A 19,990-nucleotide genomic window follows, 5' to 3' on the forward strand; every position below is an offset into this window, starting at 1 on the left:
TCATGTTACCCCACTGGCACAATTAGCCAGAAACCTGACATAAGGGATTTCAATCTCACTGACATTACACCACTCAGACGCTATGTCCCTTATCCACTTAACCAGTCCACTCCATTGACTTTGATGTGTGGACACACAAGACCAATTTACAGACAGGTCTACCCTTACAGCAATCAGTCCCTTGAGTGACCTAAACTGCAGACATCTCCATCCTACATTGAAGTGCCTTGGTCGCAGGCCTTCAACCTCAAGGACCTTCTATATGACCCGAAATGATCTGTCATTTCCGTTTCCTGGAGTTTCGGAAGAGTCTGGACGTCCTCGATGCATTCATGGAATGCCTCTCCAACATGATAATATGGCTCTCCATTGTACTGAGCACCACTTTCTGACACATACAGTGAATGCACTGGGAAACCGACTCGGCCAACACTTCCAGCCCCACAGGTGATTCTTGGATCCCTCTGTTGCAAGCAGAATTCTTCACCAATGCTGTCAACTGACCATCAGTTCTTACATCCAGCCTAAATTGCAGAATGGACGCTTCTGCTCCCAACACAGAGACTGAAGAGAACCTTCCATGGTTGCCTTCGCCCGTCCCTGAAACATAGGTCTGCTATATGCTTATCTTCAAATGCCGCTGATAGCAAGACTCTCATGAAGCTACACCAGAACGAAAGCCCCATGATATTCATGGCTTCTTTTAGCCGGCGGCAATTTTAATTTCCATTCCTCTAGTGCTGTCTCTCAAATCTTTGTAGCTTCTTACAAGCCTTCCATATGAAATTCTTACCGCTCAAACCGTAAGAGTTTACCATGTGCTGCACACCGAAGAGCTTCATCTGTTCGTGTCCACATCGCACCTATTATACTTTTCAGGCACCGTCCAACCCTTGGTGAGTTGCTTATAACAAGCGTACCTCAGCTTCAGCTTCTTCTATGGCCACCAATCATGGCATAGCACTGCAGTATCATGCTTCCACTATGCTCCTGCAAACTAAATTACCTTACAAGGAACTTTATTTGTTCCTTGTAACCATTCCATTTATTCGCAGAATCGGTGTTACAGCCCTGAGCGCCTACTCACCCTACCCAGCATTACTCCATGACCTGGTATTTCTCCACACTCACCACGTTTCTTCCGCAGAAGGCAACTGATTTCCATGTAAATCTGTTCATACTCTTCCAAGTCTTGCACTCACTCGAGTGCTCGACTTTTACATATCTTGGACTGTAGGCATGCACTTACATTTTATGTGCACACTCCGCAGTCCACCAGAAATCCACCCAACTCTTTGTCCCTTTAACAAAAGCAAGCCTAGAGTTGCAGTGGATATGCAACCTAACTTCATTTACTCCGCACAATGCATTGCATTCTGCCATCAGCAAGTGGACCTTCCATGTCGGGGACGAGTGGAGGCACTTCATCAGGACCATTGCAAAGTCAGTAACGCTCTTCTGTTCATTACCGATTGCCAACACTGTGACGTAGAGTTTTTCTCCACCATTCGCAACCCTCATTTATTTATTTGTATGTTTTTATATACAGAAGTTTAGCGATGGCCTTCACTCCGGTTTGCAGATCACATATATTTTTTTAGTTATTTATTTATTTATTACATGCACAAGGCCGAACAATAGTACTCTGTCTTTGGCCTATTTATCCGTAACGATTTATTCTCAGTGCGACAACCCAACTCGTCCTACCACGACCCGCTGTGAATTCCAGGCTGCCTCATTGTTGCCAACAGCGCCCCAGTTTGTTGTGCCTGTTGCACATTTGAGTGCTGCTTGGCCGGATTCTTATGAGCCAGCCTGTAGCTTGTTATTCACCCATATGTGAGGACTACCATCCTGCTTGTCCTGGGAGAAAGCGGAGTTGCTTACCTGTAACAGGTGTTCTCCCAGGACAGCAGGATGTTAGTCCTCACGAAATCCGCCCACCACCCCACGCAGTTGGGTTCATTACATTTTCTTATTTTATTTTTCGCTCGTACTTTTGCTACAAACGAGACTGAAGGGGGACCCCTGGTGGCTACAGGGTTAGTGGCATGCTGGGCTTTGACAAATGTTTTCCGAGACAGGGCTCCATCTGATGATGTCACCCATAGGTGAGGACTAACATCCTGCTGTCCTGGGATAACACCTGTTACAGGTAAGCAACTCCACTGAATCTCTTCAGAGATAGGGTGAGGGATGCTGTGGCTCAGCTTCAGAACCACCATGAAACCCTCCAACAATTCTCCGCCAGTACTCCAGACCTGTCCCCTTCTAAGTCGTCACTGAGACTGGAGCCCAGGAAGTCTTTCTTTCAACAAAGGAAGTACTATCCTCCAACTCCTCACTCCTGTCAACACAATCAGGGCTCCCATTGCCATCCTAGGCAGCAGAGAGCCCCTAAGACCAGATGGCTCCTCAGTCAACTCCAGGGATGGGGTTTTGATTGGGTCATAGGGAGCAAAGGCCAGTTTCCAGCACCTGGGACGATGGTCCCTCCGGTTAGTGGTAGGCTGTGGTACTTTGCGAACCAGTGGCCCAATATAACCTCAGACCAGTGGGTTCTGTCCATAGTCTGCCAAGGATACCATTGAATCTATTGGGTGTCCCGCTAAATTGCCCTCCGTGCCCATTTTGGGGGTTTGTAGTACTTCAGGAAGTACTACTAGCAGAGCTCTCCTCCCTCTTAACGGCCAGAGTGGACAAGACTGTACCACTGGGGCAAAGAGGGCGGGGATTCTACTTCAGGTTCTTCCTAATTCCAAAGAGAACAGAATTCCTCCATCCCATTCTAGACCTAAGGGCCTTGAACAAAAATAATAGTTCAAGATGGTTTCCCTGGGCACCTTGATCCCCCTTTTTACAGAAAGGGGACTGGCTATGCTCACTCGACCTAAAGGACACATACACTCATATCAAGATCTTCCCCGGTCACAGGAAGTATCTCAGATTCATAGTGAGAAAACAGCACTTCCAATACTGGTGTTGCCGTTTGGGCTCACATCAGCCCCATGGATCTTCACAAAATGCCTGGCCATGGTGATGGTGCACATCCACAAACTGGGAATGCTGTTGGGCCATATGGCCACAAGCGTCCATGTCACTCCCTTGGCAAGTTTACACATGCACAAAGCCCAATGGACCCTGAGGTCGCAGTGGAACTAGGCCACTCAGAGCCTCCAGGATTGCATCCGAGTCACCCTGTCTCTCCGGGACTCATTGTCATAGTGGCAGGTACTTTCAAATCTGGAATGGGGGATCTCTTTTTAAAGTCTTCCAGCTCAAATTGACTAACCACGGATGCATCCACCCTGGGGTGTGGAGCTCTTGTAGGTGGGCTCAGCACCCAGGGTCTGGTCCACTCAGGAATCCTCTTGTCAAATCAATTTCCTGGAGGTTCGGATGATCAGGTATGTGCTATGGGATTTCAGAGATCAGCTGTCCAACAAAGTTGGCTTGATCGAAACCAACAACCAGGTAGCCATGTGGTATGTCAACAAGAAAGAAGGCATGCGATTGTACCTCCCATTTCAGGACACAGTCCAGATCTGTTCATGGGCTGTGTCCCAATGGGATGGTGCTCAGGGCCAGGTACCTGGCTGGAATGGAGAACATGGTAGCGGACAGGTTGAGTTGAGCTTTCAGACCCCACGAGTGGTCCCTGGACCAAGGGGTAGTGAATCGAATATTCTAGTTCTGGGGGAGCCCGAATGTAGATCTGTTCACACCCCCTACAACAGGGAGGTGCCTTTGTTCTGCTCCCTGTGCAGTCAGATGGCAAATCAGCCTTGGACACCCTAGCCCGTCATTGGGGCAACTGCCTTCTGTATGCATATCCTCTGATTTCCTTAGTGGAGAAGACTGTCTTGAAGCTTTGCAAGGACAGAGGACTATGATTCTCTTAGCCCCTCACTGGTCAAGGCAGGTCTGGTTTCAGCTCCTACCAAAGTTGTCCATCCAGAGACCGGTCAGTCTGGGGACTTCCCCAGATTTTATCACGCAAGATCAATCAGGCTCTGGCATCCCAACCTTTAGGCCCTGTTACTCACAGCCTGGATGTTGAGAGGTTAATTCTGAAGCTGCTTGATCTTTCAGATGATGTGTCTTGGGTCCTGGTGGCTTCTAGAAAGTCTTCCACTAGAAAGTCCTATGGACTGAAGTGGAGGAGGTTTTCCATGTGGTGTGAGCAGAAGGTTCTAGAGCCATTCTCCTGTCCCACACAGAAAACTACTTGACTACCTTCTACACCTATTGGAAGCCAGAGCTATAGCTAGGCAACTTGGTGCCTATGGACAAGTGAAAATCTGTGCTCTCCCCCTTTACACAAGACATGATACCACGTGTTGGGAGATTCTGTTAAATGTTTGTACAGCAATTTCCATGGCCAGTGCAAGGGTATTAGAGGCCCTAGGAAAGCTTTATAGCCTTGTACCCCCCACCCCATCACACCCTCCTCATACACAATTAAAAATTATGCATTTATAATACAGATTTTTACATGAAAAAGAACATTCAAAGCACATTCTGAGGTAAAAAAAAAATCACAATATGTATATTATATTTACATGCACTGCTGAAGTGCCAACCAGAAAACCCTGTAAAAAAGCAAAAGATGCTTGGAATGTGTATGGTAATTAGGCCTACTATAATGTGTCTTGAGCATGGGCATAACCCTCAGAGAGCCACGAGAAAAAATAATTTCTATATAAAAATAGCACTAACTGCCAGCTCTCAAACAGCAACAACCCTACCTATGAAAGTTAATAGTACAGATATTATACCATGCCTAAAATAGTAATAAACCCCCTATTAGGAAAACAACAATCCAAGCTCCTATAGATCCCTACTTAGAAACTACACACTAATGGAATAACTTACTTCAGTCACACATACAAAACACAGATAGATTCTCAAATACTGAATAAAGAGACCAGTATACATAGAAATGTACAGTCAAAAACTGAATTGGAAACCGCAACAAGCCAAATTCTGTATGCACTGCAACAATCTGAAAAACTGAAACATAACCATTCCTCATAAAACAAAATTAGTGTAAATCTTGAGAAATCGGAACTCCTTAATATTAATTGGCTACCGCTGATGTCCAGCGTCTCAAGGAGAGATTCCCCTTTAAGTGGGCACATTCGCATATTAAATACCTGGGAGTCCAACTGTCCTCTAATTTGCAGGATTTATTTCGCTTGAATTATAGACCTTTAGTTGATAAGCTTACTGTGGACCTTAGCCGGTGGAATAGCGGTTCCTTTTCTTGGTTTGGTAGGGTGGCTATTGTTAAAATGACGGTCCTTCCGAAATATTTATACCTATTTGCTTCCCTACCGATTTATCTTCCAAAATCCATGCTGCGTAATTGGCAGAAGAAAATCTTTGATTTCATTTGGCGACGGAGACCCCCTCGCATTTCACGAGATATTCTTTATTTATCTAAAGCACAGGGTGGCCTTGGGGTCCCGAATCTGACATGGTATTATGCTGCTTCGCAATTACGGGCCTTGTTGGACATTACTAGGACTAGGTCCCCTAAACAATGGGCTCATATGGAGCAACTTATGGTGGGTCCAATGGCGATCGGCGCCATGCCGTGGCAGCCTCGATGCTCCTGGCACCCTGTGCATTGTATACCCTGGGCGCTGGTCACTACTTTACGTATATGGGCCCAAGTGAAGAGGACGTTAGTTGGATCTCACAGGTATTTCTACCACACGTCACTATATCATAATGTACACTTCCCCAGTGGGCGACAGAACACTCAATTTCTCCGATGGAAAGACAAGGGGATCACGACCATTGGTCACATCCTTTCGCAGGGTCGGCTTCTCACTAAGGATCAGCTTATTCATAAATATCATTTAGCTGACTGCGATTTCTTGGCATATGCCCAGGCTACACACTTTATTCGTGTACAACAATCGGGCGCACATCTTAGACCTGGGAGGTCGCTATTTGAATCGTATTGCTTAACCAGCGATTACATTACCGGTTCCATATCCAAATTGTATCAATTGTTCTTCCCGCTGACTAGTGGACAGGGTAAATATAGAGATATGTGGGAAAAAGACTTACAAGTTACCTTTGATACTGGCTGCTGGCGAAATACGTGGCAGCAGGCTCGCACTTGTTCTATATCAGCAGCCATGCAAGAAAATTGCTATAAAATGATTTACAGGTGGCATCTTACGCCCGAAAAGCTTCATAAAATGTACCCGCAGGTGCCTGATCGGTGTTGGCGCCAGTGTGGACAGACAGGTACTTACCTTCACACTTGGTGGACGTGTCCTATTATTGAACCTTTCTGGGTTGCAGTGTTTGATTGGGTGAGCACACTACTAGGAAGGGAGATTCGGAGCTCAGCCACTATGGCGTTATTGAATATATACCCAGAGGATATTCCTTCTATTCAGTCTAAGCTCTGTGCCCAAATCTTTATTGCAGCGCGCAGTTTAATTGGAGCGTACTGGAAGAAGACCTCTGTACCTAGTATCGGCCAGGTCATAGACAGGATGCATGCTTATTATCGATTGGCCTCCTTGACGGCTCATAAACATAAAAGGCTGGCGGTGTTTCACAAAACTTGGCAACCCTTTATACATTATATTTCAACAGTATGAAGTGATGTATGATAGATATAATATGCTTTAATGTTTATATTTATTTGCTTTTATTTCTTATTAATGATCGTGCACTTGGTGATTGTGTCATACGGGGTAGGGTAAGGGAGGGGGGGTTGGGAACGGGATGGGGATTGGGGGACTGGGAATAATCATAATAATGTCTTCTTTTGCAAATGACATGTTGACTTCTTGTTCGGTTGACACTTGTAGAGTTCTTTCGCTTCTGTTTATACAACTTGTCCAGAACAGATGTGTCATGATGCATATTCATAATCTTGTTCATAACATGGTTTATTGCGATTTTGTCATTTCAAATGAATAAAATTTAAATTTCAAAAAAAAAACAAAACAAAATTAGTAAAACCATACCATTAAAAAGAATAATTCAACAATTAGTGAATAGACTAACATTCAATAATTATAAATGCCTATAAAAATTTTCCAAACATCAATAAAATATTTAAAAACAGACACATCAAATAACACCCAGCAATTAAAATAAGGATTTTAAAACATTTCCCGTTATCCATATCTTGGAAATTTTGATTTTCAGATGCCCTGAAATTGTCATGAATTAGCAGGCAGAGAGTAACTAGGGTAGTTGTGCACATATATGCTCCATCTCATATACCCACCTGCTCTCTGTCACTCCCCCACACACACTCCTCTCACTCTCCCACACACAAGCACACATGCTCTCTCTCACTCTCCCACACACAAGCACACATGCTCTCTCTCACTCTCCCACACACAAGCACACATGCTCTCTCTCACTCGCTTCCTCCTTGACATAGCAGGCAGCAGCAATCTCCTTCTTCAGCCCCCATGGCCAAGCAAAAGACTTCCAGCCACGGGGCATTGGACTGCTTCCCGTAGGGGCACTCCTCCTTCTCCAAAGCAGTGTGGCCCCACCAAAATTATCAGCGTAGTAAGTGTGGCCTTAGTAAATGGGAAAGCAGTGCAGCCCCGCCAGATTCAGCAGAGTTGCTAGCGGGGCTGCGCTGCTTTTCCACTTACTAAGGCTGCGCTTACCATGCCGTCAATTTCGACGGGGCAGCCCTGCTTTTCTTTTGCAGAGGACCCGCCAGTGACTGGCTGCGCTGCTCCCATTGGCGCCTTTTGGTAGCGGTGCCTATGGCTGCTATGGCTCTGTTGGAAACTGGTTTAAAAACCAACTCTGTTAGAGTTCATCTTAGTGCAGTTGGTGCATACCATCAAAGTGTAGATGGCACGCGCATCTCTGTACAGCCTATAGTTGTACGTTTTATGTGGGGCCTGCTTCAATTGAAGCCTCCCCCAAGTCCTTCCACTGTGTCTTAGGACCTCAACATGGTATTAGCTCAACTGATGAAAGCTCCTTTTGAGCTGCTGTGCACTTGTAACCTGAAGTACCTAACCTGGTGGAGGTCACTTAAGGCCATAGGGTCAGCAAGCTCCAGGCCTTAGTGACTTAGCCACCTTATGCTAAGTTTTATCATGACAGGATGGTCTTGCATATATGCACCCTAAGTTCTTTCCTAAGGTGGTGATGGACTTCCATCTTAACCAGTCAATCTTTCTTCCAATATTCTTTCCCAGGCCCCGTTCGCACCAAGGCAAATGAGCACTGCACAGTTTGGACTGCAAGAGAGCCTTAGTCTTTTATCTGGAGCGGACAGAAGCTCATAGACGGACCACCCAACTTTTTATTTCTTTTGATAACAATAGGTTGGGCTTTGCCATTGCCAAAAAGACACTATCAGATTGCATTTAACACTATAGTTAAATGCCTCCCAGGATCATCAGCCGGCAGAAATGCTTTTCAGATAGTCAAAACGATCCAAGGAGAAAGCAAAGATTCTAAAGCTGATATTATCCATCTGGGAACCAATGACCTTCCTAGTAACAGCATCCAAGCGGTACAGAGAGGTTTCCAGTCTCTAGCGAAGCAGATTAGTCACATGGCGACAACCATCACCTTTTCAGAAGTGTTACCTGTTCAGGGAAGGAGAGGCTAAGCCATATTGATAACTTCAATGTGTGGCTCAAATCCTGGTGTAAGGAACTAAGTTTTGGATTTATTGGGGGCTGGGGCTGTGTATGGAACAACAAAAGCTATATGTCAAAGATGGGCTTACATCTCTCTCTGGCAGGAAAAAGGATCCTAAGAGATAAATTCAAATCCTGTGTCATAAGGCATTTAAACTAGAAGCTGGGGGTGGCAGAAAGAAATTAGAATGTCACCCCCAAATACAAATGCAATGTAAAAGGGTGGCGTGGATAACAAAACTCAACTAAATAAGTCACAAAAGGAATCCAATAAAAGCAGTAACCTGAACGAGAAAAGCTGGAAAGCTATGAGCACAAATGCTCGTAGTTTGGGAAATAAAATCCCAGATCTGCAATCCCTAATGATGGAGGCGGACTTAGACATTGTTGCTGTCACGGAGACGTGGTTCACGGAATCTCATGATTGGGATATGGCAATACCGGGCTATAACTTAACCTTTTAGGTACCAACGTTCCACAAGTGGAACATTTTTTCATAGACTTTTAATTACTTGCAAATTTTTTTATACCATATTTATATCATATTTGGGACTAGTTAACTAACATATGTAAAAAGGGGCATCAGGAAATAATTCCAATGAGCAGGATCTAAAAGGTTAAGGAAGGGCAGAGAGGACAGGAAAGGGGGAGGAGTGGCTCTTTATGTCAGAAACAATATCCAAGCATCTGAGCTGCAAGGAAGTTGGGGCAAAGAAGCACTATGGGCCGACCTAAAAAAAAGATGATGGAACATCCGTTTTTATTGGAGTGGTTTACAGGCCTCCAAATCAAATGGAAGAGCTTGACAGAGATCTGGTTGAAGACCTCCAAAAGATGGGAAAGAAGGGAGAAGTGGTGATTGTTGGAGATTTTAATCTGCCGGATGTAGACTGGAGAATCCCTTCTGCAGAATCTAACAGTAGTAGAGAGATAGTGGATGCCCTGCAAGGGGCTCTGTTCAAACAAATGGTAATAAAACCCTCGAGGGAGGGAGCTATACACTATTTAGTGCTCACTAATGGAGATAATGTCTCTAATGTCCAGGTGGGTGCCCACCTCAGCACCATATGGTATGGTTTCATATCACAAATAGGATACGGAGAAGTAGCACAAAGACCCGAGTTTTGCAGTTCAAAAACACAGACTTTGATGAAATGGGGAAGTACCTGGAGGAAGAACTAGAAGGCTGGGAGAAGGAGAGAGATGTGGAACAACAGTGGACCAAACTAAAAGGAGCAATTACCAAGGCAGCTAATCTAGATGTTAGAAAAGTAAAGAAAAGCAAGAGAAAAATGAAACCTATCTGGTTCTCAAAGGAGGTGGCTGACAAAATAAAAGCTAAAAGAACAGCGTTCAAGAAATATAAAGAATCCCAAAGGGATGAGCACAAGGAGAAGAATATCTGGTGGAACTGAGACGAAGAAAGCATTCAAGAAAGGGAAAAGTCAAGCGGAAGAAAGATTGCCAAAGAGGTAAAGCGAGGTGACAAAACATTTTTCAGATACATCAGTGAAAGGAGAAAGTCCAAAGTGGTATACTGAAATTGAAAGGTGAAAAGGATCAATGGGTGGAGACAGGTGAAGAAATGGCAGAAATACTAAATGAATACTTCAGTTCGGTATTCACTAAGGAAGACCCTGGAGAAGGACCGATGCTAGTTAACAAGAAACTGGAAGGGAGCAGAATGGATGAAACTCCGTTTACGGAAGAGAATGTATGGGAAGAACTAGGAAAACTGAAGGTGGACAAAGCCAATGGGACCTGATGAGGTTCATCCCAGGATACTGTAGGGAGCTCAGAGATGTGCTGGCGGCTCCGCTGTGTGGCCTGTTCAATAGATCCCTGGAAACGGGAGTGGTGCCGAGTGATTGGAGAAGAGCGACGGTGGTCTTGCTTCTCAAGAGCGGGAGCAGAGAGGAGGCTGGAAACTACAGGCCGGTTAGCCTCACCTTGGTGGTGGGAAAAGTATTGGAGTCGCTGCTGAAGGAAAGAATCAGCAGAATTGATGGACCAGAGGCAGCATGGTTTCACCAAGGGAAGGTCCTGGCAGACAAATCTGATCGACTTTTTTGATTGGGTGATTAAGGAATTGGATTGAGGAAGAGCGCTCGATGTCATCTACTTGGAGAAGCTTGGGTGTGAGTGCCAAGGTGGTGGCCTGGATAGCAAATTGGTTGAAGGACAGAAGACAATGTGTTATGGTAAATGGAACTTACTCTAAAGAGAGAGCGGTGATGAGCGGAGTGCCGCAAGGGTCGGTGTTGGGACTGGTCCTGTTCAATATCTTTGTGAGCGACATCGTGGAAGGGATAAAAGGTAAGGTTTGTTTATTTGCGGATGATACTGATCTGCAACAGAGTGGACACGCCGGAAGGAGTGGAGAGAATGAGACTGGATTTAAGGAAGCTCGAAGACTGGTCGAAGTTGTGGCAGCTGAGATTCAATGCCAAGAAGTGCAGTGTCATGCATATGGGCTGTGGAAATCTGAAAGAATTGTATTCCATGGGGGTTGAAGGGCTGATGTGCACAGAGCAGGAGAGAGACCTTGGGTTGATAGTGCCTAACGACTGAAGTCGGCGAAACAGTGTGACAAGGCGATAGCTAAAGCCAGAAGAATGCTGGGCTGCATAAAGAGAGGAATATCGAGTAAGAAAAGAGAAGTAATTATCCCCTTGTACAGGTCCTTGGCGAGGCCTCACCTGGAGTACTATGCTCAGTTCTGGAGACTGTATCTCCGAAGGGACAGAGACAGGATGAAGGCGGTCCAGAGAAGGGCAACCAAAAAGGTGGATGGTTTTCATTGAATGACTCATGAGGAGAGACTGAAGAATCTCTAAATATGTATACCCTGGAGGAAAGGAGGCACAGGGGTGATATGATACAGATGTTCAGATACTTGAAAGGTTTTAATGATCCAAAGTCAACGACAAACCCTTTCCATTGGAAAAAAATCAGCAGAACCAGAGGTCACGATTTAAAACTCCAGGGAGGAAGACTCAGAACCAGTGTCAGGAAATATTTCTTCACGGAGAGGATGGTGGATACCTGGAACGCCCTTCTGGAGGAAGTGGTGAAGACCAAAACTGTGAAGGATTTCAAAGGTGCATGGGATAAAAATTGTGGCTCCATAAAGCCTGGAGGATGGGAATGAAGAGAAGAGGTATGGGGGTGGCTTGTAGGAATAAACACTGTGGATCCATAAGCCTGGAGGATGGGAATAAAGAGAAGAGGTTTGGGGGTGGCTTGTGGCAATGAAGGCTACTACTGGTAATTAATACCCTTATTCAATAAACATTCACACGGTTAATGAGACCCCAACACTGCTCTATGCTTCAACGGCAAGAGGAAATGTGGAAAAGAGGATTTGCATTCAGGCAATAACCAACAAGGTAGCACAGTCTGGGTAAACAAATAAGCGTGGGAGTAGCTTGCTTGTTGTGGCGGTTACTACCTCAAACCAATTAAGCCTGATACTTCACTTTGAATGCATATCCAGCGCAGCTCATTGCTTCAACGGCAGGGGGGAATGAAGAAATAGGATTTACATCCAGCCAACATCTAACAAGGCATTGATCTGAGCAGTATGAGTATAAAAACATCCGGGTAACTTGCTCGATACGACGGTTACTACACTCAAACATTAAGCCTTAATACTTCACTTTGATACAGCTCCAACACTGCTCTCTGCATCAATGGTAGGGGTGAAAGGAAATTAGAATCAAAAAGTTACCAATAAGGGCCCTGAACTCAGTGGCCGAAGTAACAGATACTTATGAGAAAATAAGTGTGAAAGCTTGCTAGGCAGACTGGATGGGCCTATTGGTCTTCTTCTGCCGTCATTTCTATGTTTCTATCTCCTTCTGTTATGCCCAGGGACAGCATCTTGAGGGTCATTTCAAGGCTCATTCTGTCAGCCATGGCAGCATCAGTGGCCCACTTACAAGAAGTTCCCATGGAGGAGCTTTGCAAGGCTGCGGCGTGGAGTTCTCTCCACACACTCACATCCCATTACTGTCTGGCTAGGGTTGGCTGACGCGGCATAAGTTCTGCAAGTCTGTCCTTCGGAACCTGTTTGAGATGTAGAACGCAACTCTCTTGCCTAGGGTCCATTGTTTGGGTTCAGGCTATCTTCCCCTCAGCACCAGTGGTATTGTGCCCGTTGGCACATGGTGCTTGTTGGCCCCCTTTTGTGTTGGGGAACAACCTGTAGCTAGGAATTCACCCAATTGTGAGGACTACCATTCTGCTTGTCCTTGGAGAAATCAGTTGCTTACCTGTAACAGGTGTTCTCAGAAGACAGGATTTTAGTCCTCACTAAATCTGCCCACCACCCTGTGGATTTGGGTTTCTATTTTTTATTTTAATTATAATTCTACGTTACAAGACTGGAGGACCCTGTGTGGACACGTGGTATAGGGCCTGCTGGGCACGCTCAGTTTGCTTAAAGTTCTAGAAACTTTGACATAAGTTTTCCGCACAGGGGCTCCATGTGATGATGTCACTCTTGTGTGAGGACTAGCATCTTGCTGTCCTCTGAGAAAACCTGTGACAGGTAAGCAATTATGCTTTATGATTTGATGGTATCCTTGGAATATACCCCACTCTGAACCATTCACCCCTGAGCAATTGTCAGCTTTGCTCAAAATGTAGTCTAAAGATTTTCTCCCCTTAGCGCCAATGGCTAGGTTCCATTCTGGTTAGGGTGGAGCCCATCCCCCAAAAGTTCTCCATTTCCTAATGTATCTAAAGCCCCCTCCTCTATGGATCATCACCTCATTCATGCATTGAGATTCGGAAGCACAGCTTGCTTCTAGGGTCCTGCATGTGGAACTGGGAGCATTTCTAAGAATGCTACCCGGATTTCAGTTTCCTGCCTAGAAGCCTAAATTTGGCCTTCCAAATCTCCCTCCTGCACTTCCCTATGTCAGTGATACCCACATGCACCGCTGCAGCCTGCTACTCCCCAGTGCGCTTTAAAATCCTAAGTGATGCATAAAATCTGCTGTCTTCACATTGGACGGGCAGCAATCCTCATGGCCATCATCCATCCATCTGTCTGTACTCCTAATGACTGAATCGGCAATAACCAGGGCCGATCTCTCTCTCTTCCCTCCTGGGCATTTACCCCCTAGAGACACATCTTTGGTGTAAAAGGATAAGGCTGCTATCTTTCTTTCATTTAAATGGATAAATGTGAGTCATATAATGAAATTCCAAGTTAAATATCTGCCAGACTCAAATGGTAGAGAATAGATGTGAACATAATCATATTTTGTTGTTTGTAAGTGTGAGCCTATGCATAAATATGGATATATTTAGAAATTAATCAAGTAATGTACTGTGGATTCAAGAATAGGCGTCTGAGCATTCACACATCTTGAGCTCTGTTGGAAATCTGGCAGCACAGTGGTGCATTCTAACAGTAAGAGCACATGCCTCTTAGCTATTTATAGTCTGGCATGCCCTGGGTTAATTACACTGTACATATGCAGTTAGCAAATGTGTTTTTATTAAACCCTTTGGCAGCTCTTTTCTGTAATGCAGAGTTCCTGGAGCTGTATCAGTTCTGAAGCCACAGGATTCTTGGTTGATTGTGATACCTTTTATTGGAGCAGCACACAAAATTATGCAAAGAAGATGATGGGACTGAGGTTTTGAGGCCACAGCCATCAGAGGAAAGGACCCCTACGGTCTCAGAAGCTCACATACATCATCATTTAATGAATAATTTAATTATGTCGGTCTTCTAAAGGGTATCGCAAACCTGTAACACTTATCTGTATTTCATCCCAGAAAATTAGCTGTTCATAGTAAGGAATTGTTTGGTTATGCTAGAATCATCGTATTATATCTAGTAGCACTAAAGAAATGAGAACTAATTATCCTTATTTCCTGTGGGTTTGTTTTTTTTTTTTCTTTTTAGGAGCATGGCCGGTTCTTATTGATGACTTTGTGGAATTTGCACGCCCTCAAATTGCAGGGACAAAAAGTACGACGGTGTAGCACTGAAAGAACCTTCTAGAATGTACATAGCCTTTACAAATAAATACTACAGAGAATTGCAGAGTCAAGATCTACTGACAGGACTGAACCGAAGATCAATCCTCACAATGAGCATTGAGGCAGACCTTTTAAGGATCCGTCCTAGACCATATCAGATTGCCCCTCTTCTAATGGTGGTTTGGGCTGCTGTTTGCCAATTTTGTTCCAGCATTCTGGATTTTACCTTAATGTCTGAGGATCGTCCTAGTTTTACTCTGCCCTGAGGTTTTAGGACTCTTTGTGACGATTACTTTGAAGGTTTTCTTTTTCACACAAGGCTCAGTGCTGTCTTCATCCGTCGGCAATTGTTCAGCATTCAGTTAGCACATATGAGTGTCAAGACCTTTTTAAACTCCTTAAACATACACTTTTGGTTAGTTTCAGAGACTATGCTAGTAGCACAACCTAAAAGAGTGATATTTGTTCGAGTTCTGATACCTTTTTTAAAAAAATATTATTTTTGGTAAATTATACCGGTATTGTCCACATGTGTTTTGAGTACCTGATTAAAACAACTGCAGAAACAAGTTACAGAAAATGCCATTGATACTAGAATATCTCGGGGCTTCTTGAAATGGGTTTGTGCATTTATATATACATGTATAATCCCACATAGATTTGTTTCGGTCTGAAGTGAGCTTTTTGAAAAAAGCTATTTGCATATAAGAAGATATGCAACAAAATTTGGATTTATTAGTGCACTGTGTAGAGAGCAAGAATTTTTAAATTTATATATATCTGCCTTCATAATTTAATTTTACCTTCAGTCTTTAGAATCTTTATTTGGGAGGGGGGGGGGGAGTTGTTTGCTATCAGTTTCTTCCTCCTCCTCCTTTGAGCATTCAGCGCTACTGGAAATGCCCTCTTTTGGGTTATTGCACCATGAGCCTTCGTTCAACTACCCAGGGTTCTCCCTCTTGTTTTAACCCCTCCCAACACAGCCCAGTCATCACAGTGACGGTCCTCAGCCAGGGGCCTCAAACTGCAGCTCCCCCTGGAAGGCAGTTAATGTGGACCCTGAGTCTGGTCTCTTGGTTGTCATCATTGAGCCATTTCAGAGATTTCCTCCTCGCACCCAGGGGCTGTGAATACTGTCTCCGCAGTCAGCCTGGGGAGCAGGATCCAGGCCCGCTGCGTGTCTATGTGCAACTGTACCACTGAGCCACAGGGCTTACTCTTGCCCATGCCGTCTAAGACTTGAGAAGTAGTTTGAATTAACTTGATGTAATATATTGATGCACAATTAATATTCTCAATGCAGGTATGAAGTTTATAGTTCTTTGGAGTAATAAAGAAATAACCCTGATTTATAAGCAGGTGGGATGTTTCCTCAGAGTTTAATTTTGAAATGGTTATGATAGACCATGAAAATTACATCTGTACAATATGTAGGTACTGCCATTATGTACAAAGCAGACATTTCAGTGATTGCCACTTAATGGAGCTTTGATTTAGCTACAAATGACTGTAGTTGCCAAATACGGATTTCAGAAGTGCAGGTTTTTCATACTGCAAACACAGATTAGATACAAAGAACCCCACTGGCCTCTTTATCTTTCTCAAATAATTCAGCTGCACTGTATCTGATGCAAAGATCCACCATAGGATTGTGCTTCAGAGCATCCCGTCAGAAAGAACTGCTTGCAACTCCTGTGCATTGTAGAAGGCAATAGCAACATAGTTATGCAATGAAACAAAAAAAATGCTTCTAGTGTCAAGATTATATGTAATACTTGTACAGTCCAACTGAGCTGGCAAGAGACAGCTCATTCATAATGTAATGAGTGATGCATCAGGGTTTAATGTTTCATCTTTATCCAAGTTGCTTTCTGTGAGCTGGATATGGAGGACATGCCCAGTAGGATAAAAGCAAAATGCTGTTTTCAGTGGCTTTATACTGAAGTGAGTATTCAAAGGTGCGCTCTGAAACGAATTACTATTAAGTAGGATGCATTTTAAATGCCGTCTGATCAAAATATTGTGCTCATTAATAGATGGATTATTTTTCTCCAAACCTTCTCTGTCTATCTGGTGCTCTGCGGTGCAGTATTCCACAAAGTGGCATAGGAGTTATCAAAGTCGTTAAAATGCAGATTTGATATTTTCAAATTCTGGCTTCTTGAGAGCGGTATCTCAAAAGCTGTCTGATCGGTCTGTGTAATGTGTGGGATGTTATTTAGAACATAGGGAAGAGAGACCAATTCTTCAGGGTTAGTGACTGCAGCCAGTGCTTCACGAAGGTTTTCAACCAGGGTGGGATTGCCTACTTTTAAAAGCTGGCATAGTACATGGACAATAGAATTGTATTAAAGATTGCTCGCCCTTGCGTCAGATTGTAATTATGTGTAGTATGGATGGAAACTTTCCATTTTCAGGATCCTAGCAGTAATGACAGCAGTAGTAAGCCAAATGGCTGTCTCCATGTGAGTTGGATTATATATTTGTGTTACATATAATATTGAAAATAACCCCAGAATATATTTGCCTGATTGCACAGATAATGTTGCTGTTGTCTTCCAAAATTCTCCTTTAAAGGGACATCACTATCCTCCATTTTTTTTTTTTTTTTTTTAAATCAAAATTTTGGTGGTTTATTAAGTCTCAAAATTCCTGAAAAAGTTTAATTTAGAAGGGCATCCTTTTTGTGTACACACAAATTGAGTACCCCTATGAGAATTGAGTACCCCTATGAGAATGCTACTATATCACAGAGACCTGATCTGGGCTCCCATGGTTTAAATGCAACCTCCTTCTCCAGGTACAGATCTCCTAGAAGCTCCTATAGAAAATTAACCGTGCTAAACATCCTTGAACATGTGAATGCCAAGAAGTCACATGGATAAGGTATTAGTATGTGGGCTAGGAGAATTACTGATGTCTCATACTTTGAGTATAACCTGTAGCAATTTGGGTTTCTATTTTATGTATTGTGTACATTTCTCATTTTGTTAGGACTAATTCCCAATGAAACATGGTACTACTTGTTTTAAATTCACCAATATTCATAAGACATTTGTAGAGTTTTGTTTTTTTTAAGTAGCTCTTTAACAACCCAGTCTGAAAGCTTTGATACAGGAATGTCCTGCTGTCATGTGTAGCATTCAAAGCTAGCACTAGAACCCTTCTGTTGAGAAATTAGCCATTAAATGAAAAGTGATTTCCTCTCTAATTCAGCTGCTAGCGTGTGACAGAAGAATTCCAGATTTTTGCTGGCCTCTGAAGTCGAGAGAGATGTTTAATTTTCAAGTTCTTTTCCCAAAAGGGTACACTGTGCAATATTTCAACACTACCTAGCCCAGAAGGAGCTGGCTTGAATCAGCCTGAATGGTAATCTACATGTGACTGTATCACAGGTTGCAGTTTCTAGAACTCTGCTTTCTTAAATAAAATGAATCTTTGGTTTGAGAAGGGAAGCAGTAGGAGCCAGCTGGGTGCTAACAGGCACAAATCGTATTTTAAAGCATTTTTTCAAAGAAGTTACAGGGAATTGCCAAATTGTGAGCAGACTCTGTTCTCTCTGCTGCCCAAAGATTTATTTTCTGTGAAATACTGGCACTTCGTTAAAACTAGCAGTAACTTTCTATAGAGGTACTACAAAGATGATAAAAACACTTTAAAACAAAATACTGAACTGCTGAACAAGTTGTACCTACGTGCTCTTTCCTCCTAGCATTGTGGATTAATTATGGTAGAGCTATGCCTTTTGTCCTTCAGAAATCCACCATTAAAGAAAGAAAGATGGAAAAAAATAGACAATTTCCACTCAAGCTACTGGAATTGGCTATGCCAAGAAAAAGAATTTTGCTGCTTTCAGTATTTCCTTGATTTTTTTTTTCCTTGTAAATATGACCATGACTTGAATTAAGAGAAGTCTTCTGAAGGTATACATGTGTGCTGGGTTTTTTTTTTCTGTTCTTAAAGGTTTCTGGGTTTTTAGTGCTGTCTTCATTATTTGGGATTAACTATTTCAACTACACCGTGTCAATTTAAAAAAGAAAAAAGGCTGGGTCTGCTTTTTATTTCATTACAGAGTTATCCTTGAATGTCTGAGATTGGCTAGTGGGATAATGACATTTTAACGACTATATTGTTGCCATCAGCTTGGTACTACAAGTTATAATTACTGTGTAATTCTACAAATGTTACATGAAGCTTGTGTAGCAGAAATGTTAAGGATGCTTATGATGGCAATTTCAAAATAAAAACTGTACAAGTTACAAAAAGTAGAAAACCTAAGAATAACCCAACATGGTGTGCATTATTACATGGATGAATTCCCGCTTACAGAGAATATTTTGCATTGAAGCATGCTCAGCTGTATGGCCATGTATTGCTGTTATTTATGTTCAAAGTTGCGTACAAAGACCATTTAAGTTCCTAAAAGCAGAACTCCTGATATTCCCCTGTCCCTGGGTCTTTGGTTTCTAGCTGTACAGAAAAAGTGCAGCAGTGAAGACTTTTTTTGTTTTGTTTTGGGTTTTTTTGCCAAATATCAAGGAAATGGATTTAAAAATTGTTTGATCTGTTTTTTTTTTGTTTTGTTTTTTTATATACTGGTAAAATGTATAAAATTAGGAGTGCCCAGATTTAAATTGCTTAGGATTACGATTATGATTGGTATAAGATATCAATCACTTGCGTATGTAAGTTCAATTGTAATTTCTTACAAATCCCTATCATATTATCAAAAGAGGCAATAAAGTTTTAGTTAAATTCCCATGACCAAGCCTTCCCGTGCATCTTTGCTTTAGTGAGTATGTGTGTGTGTATATATATAATATACTTACACACATACACATATGTATTACGTCCAGTAATAGAAACAAAATATCTTGAATAAGATATATGCCCCCAATGCAAAACTGTGCAAACTTAAGCAATGTTTAGATTGTAGATATCTGTACATGAAGAATCAACAATTCTTTCTGTGCATAGTTGTCAGTTACCTTTCATAACACAATTATTTGCTTTCTTTGGCTACTTATACAGATATCAGAATGATGTGATTATAATTAAACAACTGCTTAAACTAAGTCATAAGTAAAATGGGGTTTGAATAAAAGCCAATATTAGTAAATCCTTGTTGTAATACATTAATGTAAATCACAGTGAGGGTAAGGTAATAGTTTCAAAGCAAAGTCTTGTAATTTAAATTGCTCAGCGTGAATGATAAGAGATTCCAGAAATAAGCTCAGAATGCCATCTTTATTCATACTGTATATGCCGATGATATCATCACTGTATTAATCTCACAAAGTCCCCCGACACGGCCATGTTTCACCCTTCTTCGG

General features: G+C 42.8%; 1 protein-coding gene across 3 annotated transcripts in view; it reads left to right on the forward strand.

Annotated features, from left to right (window-relative positions):
- The window catches only part of DCUN1D1 (defective in cullin neddylation 1 domain containing 1), a 73,854-nt gene extending 54,433 nt beyond the window's left edge, over positions 1 to 19,421 (forward strand). For all 3 annotated transcript variants that reach the window (XM_029615795.1, XM_029615793.1, XM_029615794.1), the window contains exon 7: positions 14,581 to 19,421. In XM_029615795.1, coding sequence (XP_029471655.1) covers positions 14,581 to 14,660 — 80 coding nt within the window. In that variant the 3' untranslated portion in view covers positions 14,661 to 19,421. The remainder of the gene's footprint in view (positions 1 to 14,580) is intronic.
- The last annotated feature ends 569 nt before the right edge of the window (positions 19,422 to 19,990 follow it).

Source organism: Rhinatrema bivittatum, chromosome 9, assembly GCF_901001135.1.
Source record: "Rhinatrema bivittatum chromosome 9, aRhiBiv1.1, whole genome shotgun sequence".
Taxonomy (NCBI): domain Eukaryota; kingdom Metazoa; phylum Chordata; class Amphibia; order Gymnophiona; family Rhinatrematidae; genus Rhinatrema; species Rhinatrema bivittatum.